Source organism: Argopecten irradians, chromosome 12 (genome assembly GCF_041381155.1).
Source record: "Argopecten irradians isolate NY chromosome 12, Ai_NY, whole genome shotgun sequence".
In the NCBI taxonomy this organism is placed as follows: domain Eukaryota; kingdom Metazoa; phylum Mollusca; class Bivalvia; order Pectinida; family Pectinidae; genus Argopecten; species Argopecten irradians.
In genome coordinates this window covers 35,734,454-35,749,833 of record NC_091145.1, presented here as the reverse complement: position 1 = coordinate 35,749,833, position 15,380 = coordinate 35,734,454, and the positions used below count along the sequence as shown (strand labels likewise).

General features: G+C 34.8%; 1 protein-coding gene across 5 annotated transcripts in view; it reads right to left on the bottom strand.

Moving 5' to 3' along the window:
* The window catches only part of LOC138304804 (serine/threonine-protein kinase B-raf-like), a 40,905-nt gene extending 27,647 nt beyond the window's left edge, over window positions 1-13,258 (bottom strand). Inside the window, exons 1-7 of one of the 5 annotated variants that reach the window (XM_069245103.1) lie at window positions 12,709-13,258; window positions 7,599-7,700; window positions 6,458-6,730; window positions 5,417-5,520; window positions 4,050-4,152; window positions 2,646-2,806; window positions 1,605-1,770 (exon numbers count right to left, since the gene is read on the bottom strand). In XM_069245103.1, coding sequence (XP_069101204.1) covers window positions 1,605-1,770; window positions 2,646-2,806; window positions 4,050-4,152; window positions 5,417-5,520; window positions 6,458-6,730; window positions 7,599-7,610 — 819 coding nt within the window. In that variant the 5' untranslated portion in view covers window positions 7,611-7,700; window positions 12,709-13,258. Of the gene's footprint in view, window positions 1-954; window positions 1,076-1,604; window positions 1,771-2,645; window positions 2,807-4,049; window positions 4,153-5,416; window positions 5,521-6,457; window positions 6,731-7,598; window positions 7,701-11,718; window positions 12,294-12,708 lie in introns of those variants that run through there. The other 4 variants (XM_069245099.1, XM_069245101.1, XM_069245100.1 and 1 more) reach the window with 4 other exon arrangements.
* Window positions 13,259-15,380: the final 2,122 nt, after the last annotated feature.

The following is a 15,380-nucleotide window of genomic DNA, read 5'->3' as shown; positions in this document are numbered from 1 at the left end:
AAAGTCAAGGGCACATCTATGTATCATGTTAATGTAACATTTGTCTCAAATTGAGGCAGCAAAGTGTTATTGAGTCGCTTACTGAGGGAGAATATTTGTACAAGATACAAACCAACTGTGGAGACCCAGTAAACCTCTCTGACTTAGGTCACAGCTACCCTGCTAACTCATCCTTGATATTCCTGAGGCTATTATCACCCCTGGACAAAGTCATAGCAAAACTGAAGGCTCTGTGTGAAACAACAGATGTAGTAGTTTGGTTCCTTAATGTACATCGTAACATTCAAATAATAGTACACTGTGTGAATTCAAAGTTGGGGTTTTATTACTCGGTCATTCTCTGAAAATCTTCAAATGAAGTCTCAGCACAGGCCTGTGATTAGTCAGTTTATTTCTCCTGAAATGCCTTAAGATTTGGTAAGTCCAGGGGTGAATAAAACGACAGTGATAGTAACCCCTGGAATATCGAGGATGTTGTCACTATAAAGCTGTAAGTTGAGGTAAACTCATTGATGTGTGTAGTAACTAAGCAGTAAATATCGAGTCCTGTCAGATAGTACCAACTTCATAATCACTTATGTGTGTAGTAATTTATCAGTATGTCTCGAGTCCTGTCAGATAGTACCAACTTCATAATCACTTATGTGTGTAGTAACTTAGCAGTATGTCTCGGGTCCTGTCAGATAGTACCAACTTCATAATCACTTATGTGTGTAGTAACTTAGCAGTATGTCTCGAGTCCTGTCAGATAGTACCAACTTCATAATCATTTATGTGTGTAGTAACTTAGCAGTATGTCTCGGGTCCTGTCAGATAGTACAAACTTCATAATCACTTATGTGTGTAGTAATATATTAGTATGTCTCAGGTCCTGTCAGATAGTACCTACCTCGTAATCACTGATGTGTGTAGTAACTTATCACTATGTCTCGGGTCCTGTCAGATAGTACCTACCTCGTAATCACAGCTGGAGGACGTTATTAATGCGGACACATTAGGTACCGAGGAGGATTTTTCAGATGAAAAAGATCGGGACGGCGAAACTTTGCGGGGATCAGCCATGGACTGAGAGAATCTACATATACGCAAACAAAATAGAAATACAATAAAAATACATAGCTAACATATACATCTAAGGAAGGGGATACAACATGTATACATACATAGAAAAGAAAAAAAAAGTTAGTGCAAGCCACCCAAAAAGGCAATGGAACAGTCAGTCCTGGCAGTAATCTGTGACATTTGTCTTCTCTCTTGGTCATTAGATATTGAATACTCAATTTATTTTTTAAATTTTAGAAATGTTCAATTCAAATTTTTCTTAATGGGAAAATAAACTGATATATTAATACATTGTCAATATAGAGTTACCTGCTCTTAGTAACGGGAATTGATTGTGAAATCAACACCAATGACAAAGAGAGATAACTCTGTATAATTTTACTTAAAGAATCATGAAAATTGTCCATGACCTTGACCTCATGACCTAGATTAGACAAATCCCATTGGCTAGTGAGGAGAGACTGGTAGGCCACTACTAGATACTGTTAGACACCACAACAGCTGAACAATGCAGTCGTCACCATGTAACCGGCGACACCTACCTCCGTCACCGACGCATCACCAACGTTTATAAGGCAAACATTGGGAGCGGATGTAGAACGCTCTCTGTGCCCAAGAGGTGGCGTTGGCTTGTTACGATGGTTACTGGATATTGTCGGATTTCGGTTTCGAATATAATACGTATTATCAACATCCACAGTAGGCAAACTGAAAATTCAGAGCATGTTTGGAAAAAAATCAAAGCTGAATTTATATATCCTTTACAAATTATGAAAGCTGGGATGTTTTGTATTGTTTCTTCAGTCTTCTTGGGCATTTCAAAGGCATATTCATCAAGGTAGGAAAACAGTAGCAAACTTAGGAATAGGATGCAGAAACTCTTGCATTAAATAGTGAAGTCATATAGGAACAAAATAAAAAAAAACTGGTGCATTTAATAGATGGAATCACAAAAGCAATAGAAAATATTCAATGAATTTAGAATCCTGAAGTAAGTAATGTTGTAACATTAGATCCCACTTAACATGTACACCATCCTCTGTGTTCATTATTTCATTTTTATATGTGAATACAAGCAAAACAAAAATTATTCAAATGATAACATAAACACTCAATGATTTTGAGAAAAACTGTAAAAAATAAACTACACCCAGAATAAGCAGATGACACTAGAAAGTTCATTTAATACCAACCCAATCCCATCAAAAGAATTTAAGATAACAACCATCTGTTTTCAACAGAAACCGATAAATATCAGTAGGCAACACAGCAAATCTACTGGTGATAGACTTTGAGGCATTGTATAAAAGATAACAGAGCAAAGAATTTTAAAAAGCAATTCAGTAATCAATCGATATAATGAAAATATTTCGATGAAAACTTCATGAAAAGAAAACCTGCAATAGCACTGATGCATTAGCATTATCCGCCTTCGTTGTTTTTTCATACATCAGAGAATTCAAAGTTAATTATTTTCATTCAGTAAGAAAATCTGTAATTATTAGACCTTGATAATATTGATTTCAAATCAAATTATTTATAGAAAGTTAAATGGAGTGATTACGATGATATTGTATACATACGGCTTGTGTATATCGATGGCGTCGTGCCAGGGACATAGTAAAGACACCCTGTTTATACATCTCTGGTGGAACCGAATGTTGCAAGTCTTACACATCAAACTCTGGAATAGCGACTTTCCACACCCATCACAAAACGTCAAAAAGAAATAGGTCTTTCTAACCTACAAAATACAAACAAAACAATACATGAGAAAATCACACACTAAACAAAAGACAATATGGACTAGATTACTAATGACGATCATAAACCTATTATCAGGAATACTCTCCGTCCCTCTCTCATTATCTATAGTTATTAGTTCGTGCTTGCAAAGTTATTAAACAATGAAGTATACTTATTACTTTTCTCATGCACATGTTGAAAATCTGATCTGTACAAGTATCATTGATGTTGATCAGTACACAAACATTTTAACATGACTTCAATCTGTGGCGGTTTTCATTAGTATGGTATTTCATCCAACATCTGACACTATCACAATGGTATGTTGGTACTTTTGTGGATCTGAATAATCATATATATGCATCTATATTCGCACATTGTATCAAGTTTGTTTTGAGGTCTATTGGGAAAATGTTGTAGGTATACAACAACACAACTTGAATAACACAGCCCTGAGTTACCCTGAGTTACAGGTCTAGTGGGAAAATGTTGTAGGCATACAACTTCAAAACTCGGTCACCACAGTCCTGAGGTGGAGGTCTAGTGGGAAAATGTTGTACAACTTCAACATTGGTCCACCAAAGCCCTGAGGTGGAGGTCTAGTGGGAAAATGTTGTACAACTTCAACATTGGTCCACCAAAGCCCTGAGGTGGAGGTCTAGTGGGAAAATGTTGTACAACTTCAACATTGGGCCACCAAAGCCCTGAGGTGGAGGTCTAGTGGGAAAATGTTGTACAACTTCAACATTGGGCCACCAAAGCCCTGAGGTGGAGGTCTAGTGGGAAAATGTTGTACAACTTCAACATTGGGCCACCAAAGCCCTGAGGTGGAGGTCTAGTGGGAAAATGTTGTACAACTTCAACATTGGGCCACCAAAGCCCTGAGGTGGAGGTCTAGTGGGAAAATGCTGTACAACTTCAACATTGGGCCACCAAAGCCCTGAGGTGGAGGTCTAGTGGGAAAATGTTGTACAACTTCAACATTGGGCCACCAAAGCCCTGAGGTGGAGGTCTAACTGTGAAATTTTATACAACTTCACCTCTAGTTCAAAATGGCTATAATATTCATCAGCAAAAAATCATCGCCTCACTTGATAAGTCAAGCTAACATTGCATGTTTTCATATCACAAATTGAACAGGAAGATAAAAATATTCCCTGTTAAGTTTTCACTGCTTTATACCACACTACAGTGATACCAAAATTGTGTATTGATGACAATAGAGAGGAAGTAATACTTACAATATTATGCATAAACAAGGAGGGTTGTCCTCGTTTTAATTGAACACGAAGCTCTCGGCCAGGACCAAGGTTAGCCATGTCAATATCCCAAGATATTGGCATTCTGAAATAATAACAGGTACAAGTTTGTAAACAGGAATAATATGGAAACATTTATATATTTAAAACAAAAGCAGATTAGGACATAGTTCTTTAAAAAAAAAATATTACAAAAACTTCAGTTTGAGACAATGAGTTATGCAAAGGAATAAGAACAATCTTAGCTTTAAGTTTTTGTAACACAATCATGGCAAATTTAGCCACTTAAATTCATTAGCAATGATTAGTATTATTCTTCCTCATGTATTTATCAATTGTGTTACTCAGTATCTATCAAATATGTCCAAATCAGGTCAATATAGTGACACAGGACGTACTTCTGTTGACACCATACTGCATAGTGTTATTTTTATCCGCATAGCGCATATTTTTAACTTCATTGGGTTATGAAATAAATTTTGTTTGCAAACTTTTGTGAGGATCCGCTATGCAGATAATAATAACACTATGCAGTATGGTGTCAACAGAACATAATTACGTCAGATTTTCGTGCCATTCTCGGATTTTTTCTTCATAGTATATGAAGAAAAAGAATCTGTCAGTCTTAGAGTTGGGTTTAGTATGAAAACAAATAAAAATTAATTTTAATTGTATCATATTGGATTTGTTTGGGGATGGCTAATATAGGCTTTGCCTGATGCCAAATCCATTTGCATTTACAATCAAATATGTTGAAATTGAAATAGGGCTGTTGAGGGTACTAAATTTTGTCCCCAGGTACCCAACTTTTAGTACCCAGCCCGTACCCGGGTACTCGACATGTATTCATATATGAACGAATCAACTCCATGAGTTCGTGGTACATTTACCGATGTTGTTAGGGGTGATCTTCAGATGGAGCAAAATTCTATTTTATCATAATAATATGTGAGAGAAGTATTCTTCCATATTATAAACAATATTGTTGTATCAATTTTTTTAATATTGATCGGTAATTTGGTAACTAACAATGGGCAATCTTAATTTAACAAAATGACAGAGCCCAGCATGTCTGTGGCAGATGTTGTGTTCCCCCACATGCACAACAGAAAGTACAAAAGAGTGATGTAGTCTTCCTTCGGACAGCCTCTGCAGCTGGTGTTATCTCATACAGCTTACCGAAAATTAAAAAAAAAATGTGTGTCATTCATGATCAGAATCCTTCCTATTTTGACGGGTAATTGGGTTCACATTTTCGGACCCAGGTACTTCCAAAACCTGACCCGTAACTGGGTACTCATAACAGCATTAAATTGAAATAGCTTGCTGTTCACATACTAGTAACTTACTTTGTTTTATTGTCATATACTTCATATTTCTCTGTCTCCAGTCCTCGTCTTGACATAGCCTTCTTCAAAGCTTCTTTGAGAATAATACCAGGCTCCACTCTGGCCTACAAATCAATGTGTTAAATGATACATCCATTTTTGAATGACTTCTAATGCATTCTCTTGATGCAGTATTTTAAGAATCTTTTACAACTCTTATCTGGAAATCAAAGTACCCACAAATAATAACCAGGGGTCAACTTCAACATCATTTAAATATACAACTGTTATATTCAAGGGGAAAGGAAGTTCTTGCAGAAGAACTTTTATAACCAATCACAGCGGACAATGGTTTATGCTTTACATTACATTTCACTTAGAAACAACAACTACAGATTATTTATTTACAACTGATCAGTTGACAGTAACTGGGTACTCCTGATTTCAAAATCAATTTCCATCACTCAATATACAGATTGTGTAGAGTTAAGATCTTACTAGAGGAGTAACGGATCATTGTGACATATATGGAATTACCATATTTTCCACGCAATATATTAATTGATGCATCAATGTTGCACTTTCATATGATATGATAAAACACTGTATTTTGCGTGTAACTTGAAATATATGATAAATCAATAGGCTGTTGAATGGAATGTCACAAAATCTTATAAATAAATTAACTTCTGCGTCTTTAAAGAAAGTGCACACTTTGGTTTGGTTAGTTTAATATTCTCAAGGTCATTGAAGGACATGCTAGATTTATATGATGGAGAAAAACCAGAGTACCAGGAGAAAAACTACTGACAAGCGGTCAGTACCTGGCAACTGCCCTATATGGGATTTGAACTTAAAACCCAGAGATGGCTTTTGGTAATATTTTGGGACATCTCAACCACTCAGCCCCGAAAGTGTATACAACATTATTCACCAAAAAAACATTTGAAACTGAATATATTCAAAATGGAATATTTTGTAACAAAACAAATCTATCGTGAGTCATATATAATGATTCAAATTCTATAGGAGCACATGTATCATTGCAGGCCCAAATCTTACTGAGGTGACTTGTTCGTCTGGGAGATAGGCCTTGACATGGCCTGCCCGCGGTGCTTTGGGACTGGACTGGGCTGCTAGGCCTGAAGACTGCAGGCTATTGCCTTGTGTAGATCCAAGCAGGATGGGTGTGGGGGTCTTCAGGGGTCCCTCCTGCTCCTGAGTAGCATCAGTCGGAGATTCCCGTTCATTATATAAAATCTGTTCATAGCATGTCATTAGGTGAGATTCCTTCTCCTGTAGCTCATGGATTTTGTTTGCTAATGCTTCATATTCCTGGAACATTTGAAATATTAAAAAACAATGCTTCATATTAATGAAAAATTAGAAATATTATGAGATATTTCATTATTGCAAATGGTTCTATCTAGCTGAACCACGCAATATTGAAGCTGGATGATTAAGTATGTCATATGCTATGTGTGAATGTCTGTTAGTTTTGGGAGGCTGTGGTATGTTTCAATTTGTGCTGTTTCCTTGCAATACTTTTACACATTTTACCCATGAAGGTATCTGCAAAACACACTGAACAGTACAAATGATACTAAGTCCTCAAGAAATACTAAAATGTTTCAAATTATCCTGTCTTTTATCCCACTTGCAAAAGGAGAAAAGGAACAATAAAAGTGTAAGACTGTTTTTTTTATTTCTTTTCAAACTAATCAGCATATCAATAAGCACTAGTTAAGGTTGAGTAGGATGGATAGTAATAAATAGCATTTTCAGAACGAAAAAAACACACTTTCTCTTATTGCTGCAAATATCACTATTCTTTTGTAGGTCAGACATGTAATTAATTTTTCCTGTCACTGTTGAGCCTTATCTTTATATCATATACAACTTACTTTCAAGCATTTTGCTTTTTTGATTTCTGTGAAATTGTAAATGTCTGTTAACATATATAAAATACTGATTGAGTTGAATGTAATTTTTTACCACAACATTGCAATGCATGTGTAGATATTTTCAGAGAACTGTAACAATATAGTTTTGACATCTATGTGACAATCTAAAAACTTAAAGGTACATGACATCTTTAATGTCCTGAACAACTGTGTAATTCTTTAAGGCATTAATGATGAATTACCTTCCTTTTAGCCATCTATATGTCATTATAGAGCTCTGTGTATTACACGATACTTACTTGAATGTACATAGGGTCTGGATTCTGGTGTTTACCAAAGGTGGCGTTTAGAGCTTCTAAGTTTTCTTTGGTCAGTCGAATCACTTTCTGTATATTATGAATCTGCAAAGAAATTAACAACGTCAGTGATGTATGGGATTTCATATATCAGATATACAATTGTGTAGGAAATCCTTGTGGATATTAGCTGCAATATATACATGGCTTCAACACTAGCAGAAACAGAGATCATCTTTAGCTCAAGTCTTGATATTGGGACTATCAAAATTTTGAAAGTGTTCAAAAAAATATCCTACCTAATTTATAAGTTGTAATTATACATAAACTAAATTTCACAATTTCTGTTTCAAAGCATATTTGCAGAGGTTAATCTTCGTGGACTCAAAGTTGAATGGAAATACCTTTCAAATTAATTCTGCAAGAATTGTGAAAGATATTGATTTCGCGGAGATAAACTTTCGCAAATTCACCATTATTGCGAAATTTGTAAAAAAAAAAAAACCACACATGCGAAGGAAGGCTGGTTTACAGTAAACTGCTGACAGCTTATAATTATGATCAGCAGAGCTCAATTAAAGTCTATTTTTTTTTTTTTAGTTTTTCAATGGTGGAAGTTGAAAGAAATGGTCTGACATTCCGATCGGCAAGGACTGTGAGTAAGCCAGACCGAACAAGATTTTGCTGGACCGAACATTAATGTGAATTTTTGAAGTAAGCATAACTTCCTGCTATTAGTATATATCCAAGAAGCTGTTTTCATGATTATCTTATGCAGTTTACATTTTTGCCAGGTTTGACACCTGCATAATACTTCAGTGACCCCATTTCTACCGACTTTTGGTACACAATAATTGCCGGACAGTTGGTCTGGACCCGATTTTAAGATAGGCGGTCCGTGTCAAATTTTGCCGGACATGTCCGTTGGGCCGGCAACTTCGCGATGTCTGTCCTTGAAATGTAACCCTGGTTAACACTGAAAGCAATATAAATAATGTATACTGTTTGCCTTGATATAATTCTCTTTAGCTCATCAAATGACTGAGAAGTATTGGACTAGCAGTTTGGACTAGTAATTAACCAGAGGTCCAGATTTTAAAGCATTCAAGATGTATTTGGACTTCATACAAAACTGTTTACATGAACATATACGGCAGCTATGCTGCCTTTGCAACTGACAGAGTTACCTCCCTTATGGTAAGTCATCGACTGTGAGTATTGGTGTTTTTTTTTTAAATATGTCATATAAGCTCACAAACACACAATGTATCAATCACTATGTACCCGCAAGGACAGATAACTCTGCAATAAATGCAAATGCAGAATATCAAATCAAATTAGTTTTAATTGATGTTTTCACATTTTTCATTAAATAAATAAATCATCTGTCAGCCTTATGGATAGAGCTGTTATCGTAGAGAAAATGTGCATCGCGATATCGTCAAAATTTGACGATATCGTCACGATAATATCGCGATGTTTGCCGAGTGAAATATAAAAGGAATTTATGGAAATATAAGTCATGTTTGGGGGACCAATCATGAAAGTACAATATAGAGTGTAATTTGTAAATAAATAAAGTGAAACATTCATCAAAACAAAGGTTTATTTGTGATACTTTTAATTAGATGTTTGTTTACAAGTCAATCAGATTCTGTCCGTGTCCGACAGTGCATTGTTTTTGTTTCCTTTCCAACTAACACATGATGGGTTACGGCTGACGACGATATCGTAGATATAAGTTTTTAACGATATCGTCGTCTCTTCTCTACAATCGTGATATATCGCGATGCCGATATATGATAACAGCTCTACTTATGGATCTCCAGCTGTAAACCAAACAAACACAACTTATATCTTATTGCTAAGAATCAATTAATCTAAAAGTCTAATCTTTTAGAAGTGTGAAACTGTCTAGGATTAGATATCAAATTGTCTCTGAAAGAATGTTCATGCACTTTCTTAATTGTTTATAAAAACCTTTTAACAAGTCATATTGTTTTATTAAAACCAAGTCATATTGTTTTATTAAAACCAAACGAATTGCAGATGGAATGTGTGTGTGTAAAAGGAGCAGGTCAGTGTGTTTGTACATAGTGTACACAGTCTCTGTCACTCAGCTGAATTAGCATGCATTTTGGCTCAATCAGTAGAGCTGTAGTTTTTCTGACTGGTGACCTGGGTTTGATTCCTGGTTGGGGCACTCAAGAGGAATGTATTTCCCCTATTCTGATATGTGCATCAATGTTGACATTCAAAACCAAACATATACCGTAACAGTATCTATATATATGTTTCTGTAACTATGCAGATCTAGATCAAATCTAACTGAATATTATATATATGTATATTAGGACAGTATAGCTATTACTGCAGGGTTAATATATCAAAATAACTAGAGCTAGCGTCGATTTCTTTAATCCTTAAAATTATCTTTCGCTTTAATTTCTATTTTCGGGCATCATGCAAAAATATTTGACTATGTGTAACTGTGTCTATGTTTGACCTCATACAAATGATGTAATTGCCATATATGGGGCCGCGGTGGCCGAGTGGTTAAGATGTCCCGACATATTACCACAAGCCCTCCACCTCTGGGATGCGGGTTCGAATCCTATGTGGGGCAGTTGCCAGGTACTGGCCGCTGGCCGGTGGTTTTTCTCCGGGTACCCCGGCTTTCCTCCACCAACAAACCTGGCACGTCCTTACATGACCCTGGCTGTTAATAGGACGTAAAACTAAACAAAAAAGCCATATATGGTAACAACATATTAAATTGTCCTTGATATGCTGTTGGTCAGATTTTCTGTTATGAGCAGGGTTCTCGTTAAAAGCCAGTTGCCGGCAAAAACAGTCGTCTATTTCCTTGTTTACAACTGCTATTTTTGTCAGAAATAAGTATTGGCCATCAAAAGGGCCAGCGGCCCCCAACCACCTATCATTAATTTTCAACCATCTATTAAAAAACTTATCGAGAACCCTGATGAGTATAATATGAGAGAGAGCCTTTCTTATCAGTTTCACAATATTAATTTACATTGCTACTAATTTCACAAGTGATAGGGCCGTTGATCTAAAAAAATCGAAAAATTAGACAAAAATCGTTTTTAAATTGATTATCAATAAAGAAGTTGTAAACCGATTAATCAGGATTTTTTGAAAGTGGTCCTAAATCTTTAGATTTGTGTCACAAAACTTTTGTTTATCATAATTCAACTTAATATTTAGCCCATTTTTATTACCCTATAGACATTCATGCCACAGTTCGTCATAGCAGATATGCTTTCATATATTTACCACACTATTACCATGTGATTCAAGTGATATTTGTAGTTATTTCTCTCTAGTTTATAAACATACAACTATCTCAGAATAGTGTTTAATTCCAATTAATAGACCAATTATTTCCTAAATTTGAAAAACGATTGTAATCGATAATCAATCAATTTTGTCATTCCGATTATCGTTTATGAAAATGAAACCGATTCCCATCATTAGCTTTCACAAATGGAAAATATTCGCAATGAGCCTATCAATTATATTTAATTATCAATATCACCTTCAACTTTACTGACATTCTGTATTGAATGGATATATCTTTTTTTTTGTATGAAAATTGATAAAATATGCAGCAGTTTACAGCATTTTTACACATGACAGCACACACTGTGATAAAATTAACAAATATTATTGGGCAAACTGGCGAGTTTGAAAATATTTGTATAAATCCACTATATAGTAGTAATAAATATATAAAACCGTCGTTTGGTTCAAAAGCAGTGGGTTATCACATATTTAGCACTGTGTGCATTCCTGCTGATGACATTTGTTATGGCTGCAGCAGGATTCCGTCGGAGACCCTGACTCACGACTGACTCATATCCATACTGTATCATACATACATCGACATAAAGACACATTATTGTCCGATCCAAAGGAACGCCGACCATCCGGTAAAGGCGACAGCGCGATGTTCCGAGCACCTGTTGTGCTAATTAGCTCTCAGATTGTCTCGCTGTCAACCTTGCAGGAATTTTTGTCCAAAGTAAACAATTATTATCTCGATGTCATAACCAAAGTCTGAATATTAGAATAAGACATTAAGGAAGGGTGATATTCATACCTGATCTTGCAAGTTTGCCGCTTCATTTACGTCGTCTCTAGGCGGTCCTGGAGCGTAATCTTGGATATCACCGTTCATTGTCTCTGGCTTTTGCACGACCGCCATATTGGTTCTTGCAGGCTTTCCTCACGTGACCTACCTACATTATCACTGAAATCTCGCGTTATTTCAAATATGCAGACCTAAATAAAGCGCTGCGTAGATTTTCTGTTCGGTCGAGACTGTATGACACATAGACTAATACAAACGGCGTACAATAGGCTTTATCATTCAACTTATTCGTAAAAAATCACGGAAAGTACGCCGTAATGATTGTGTAATTCTTAAAAATAGAAAACGGGAAATCGCAATGTGCGGTTCATTGTAAATGACGCATTAAAGTATGGAAGGCCGTTTCAGGATAAAATACCAAAACTACTTAAGTGTCTTTTTTTACCACTTAAGTACTTAATGACTTTTAGGTCATTATGTGTTGTGTTTACTTAAGTATTGTTTAGTTTTACTTAAGTGTTACTTTGGTTCTTGTTACTTAAGTACATTTTACATAATCGTCTAGAAAACACCCACGAACCAACTCGCCCTGTGCAAAAGTAATGAGAAGCAGAAGTTGGTTGAATCACAGGTGCTCGTTTCTAATATAAGTATAAGTATAATACTGGGTCAAGGTCTATAACTCGGCCGGCCATATAACACTACCCAATTTCAGAAAAAGTATAATTATTATCCAACCGTATAGAATATGATAATAGGAATACTCTCAATCGACAGCCAGATAATTTATCTTTAATTTGGTATATGATACAATATAAATCACGCCGTATAAATGTCACTAGGTATCCAGAAACATCGGAAAACAGCCAGATTTCAACTGGTCGGACACTGTGGTGTCCTCCGATAAACACGCCAGGGCTCTAATGGGTAGCTCAAAAACCACTGCATGTCAACATTTCAGCTTCATAGGAATTAAAGTTTGGTGAAAAACAAACTTACCGGTATGTTAGTGTTTATCTATATACCATCCATTTGCTCAATACAGCCTTTTGAAATTTCCAATTGAAAAAATGTGTGTCTCTAGCCGTCATGTTGATATGTGTGTAGTACATTTGTTTTCTCGGCGTTGATTGGTCAATTAATTTTCGAGAGCCAATCAACGCCGACAAAACAAATCTACTGCACACATACTTACATGGCGGCTAGAGACATAAATTTTTCAATCGGAAATTTCAAAGGGCTACGTTAGGCAAATGGATGGTATTTATCCATGGATTTACTAACCGGTAAGTTTGTTTTCTACCAAACTTTCATTCTTATGACGCTGAAGTGTTGACATGCAGTGGTTTTTGAGCTACGCATTAGAGTCCTGGCGTGTTTATCGGAGGACACCACAGTGTCCGACCAGTTGAAATCTGGCTGTTTTCCGATGTTTCTGGATACCTAGTGACATTTATACGGCATGATATATATTGTATCATATACCAAATTAAAGATAAATTATCTGGCTGTCGATTGAGAGTATTCCTATTATCATATCCTATACGGTTGGTTAATAATCATACTTTTTCTGAAATTGGGTACTGTTATATGGCCGGCCGAGTTATAGACCTTGACCCAGTATTATACTTATGTTTATATTAGAAACGAACACCTGTGGTTGAATTGAATTGAATTGTTTCTGGGCACGATGAAGTTGGTTAAAACAATGAAGAACTTAAGTAGATACATTGTATGCTAAACTACTTAAGTACAAAAAACATATGTCTGTTTAGGGTTACATTTGCAAAAAAATATAGTCGATCGGTCAGGAGGATTCTTCTTTTAGTATCTGAGATCGAAATCCCGACTGGTTTTTTTCGTAGAAAAGTGTGAAAAAATTAGGGTCGGGGGTAAAACAAATAAGAGTCGGTCGGGTAACCATTACCAGACAATATTTTTTTGGTTTGAAACACTTCAGTAGAAATGTTAAACTACTTAAGTAGACGTTGGTTAAAACACTTATGTAGATATGTTAAACAACTTAAGTAGAAGTTGATTGAAACAATAAAGTACTTAAGTAGAAATGTTAAACTACTTAAGTAGAAGTTGGTTAAAACAATGAAGTACTTAAGTAGATATGTTAAACTACTTAAGTAGAAGTTGGTTAAAACAATGAAGTACTTAAGTAGATATGTTAAACTACTTAAGTAGAAGTTGGTTAAAACAATGAAGTACTTAAGTAGATATGTTAAACTACTTAAGAAGAAGACGGTTAAAGCAATGAAGTACTTAAGTAGAAATGTTAAACTACTTAAGTAGAAGTTGTAACATGAATACTAATATATAACAAAGAAGCGGTGAAGTACTTAAGTAGATATGTTAAACTACTTAAGAAGAAGACGGTTAAAGCAATGAAGTACTTAAGTAGAAATGTTAAACTACTTAAGTAGAAGTTGGTTAAAACAATGAAGTACTTAAGTAGATATGTTAAACTACTTAAGTAGAAGACGGTTAAAGCAATGAAGTACTTAAGTAGATATGTTAAACTACTTAAGTAGAAGTTGGTTAAAACAATGAAGTACTTAAGTAGATATGTTAAACTACTTAAGTAGAAGTTGGTTAAAACAATGAAGTACTTAAGTAGATATGTTAAACTACTGAAGTAGAAGATGATTAAAGCAATGAAGTACTTTAGTAGATATGTTAAACTACTTAAGTAGAAGTTGGTTAAAACAATGAAGTACTTAAGTAGATATGTTAAACTACTTAAGTAGAAGTTGGTTAAAGCAATGAAGTACTTAAGTAGATATGTTAAACTACTTAAGTAGAAGATGATTAAAGCAATGAAGTACTTAAGTAGATATGTTAAACACTACTTAAGTAGAAGTTGGTTAAAACAATGAAGTACTTAAGTAGAAATGTTAAACTACTTAAGTAGAAGTTGATTAAAACAATGAAGTACTTAAGTAGATATGTTAAACTACTTAAGTAGAAGACGGTTAAAGCAATGAAGTACTTAAGTAGATATGTTAAACTACTTAAGTAGAAGTTGGTTAAAACAATGAAGTACTTAAGTAGATATGTTAAACTACTGAAGTAGAAGATGATTAAAGCAATGAAGTACTTAAGTAGATATGTTAAACTACTTAAGAAGAAGACGGTTAAAGCAATGAAGTACTTAAGTAGATATGTTAAACTACTTAAGTAGAAGTTGGATAAAACAATGAAGTACTTAAGTAGATATGTTAAACTACTTAAGTAGAAGACGGTTAAAGCAATGAAGTACTTAAGTAGATATGTTAAACTACTTAAGTAGAAGTTGGTTAAAGCAATGAAGTACTTAAGTAGATATGTTATGTTAAACTACTTAAGTAGAAGTTGGTTAAAGCAATGAAGTACTTAAGTAGATATGTTAAACTACTTAAGTAAAAGATGGTTAAAACAATGAAGTACTTAAGTAGATATGTTAAACTACTTAAGAAGAAGACGGTTAAAGCAATGAAGTACTTAAGTAGATATGTTAAACTACTTAAGTAGAAGATGATTAAAGCAATGAAGTACTTAAGTAGATATGTTAAACTACTTAAGTAGAAGTTGGTTAAAACAATGAAGTACTTAAGTAGATATGTTAAACTACTTAAGTAGAAGTTGGTTAAAACAATGAAGTACTTAAGTAGATATGTTAAACT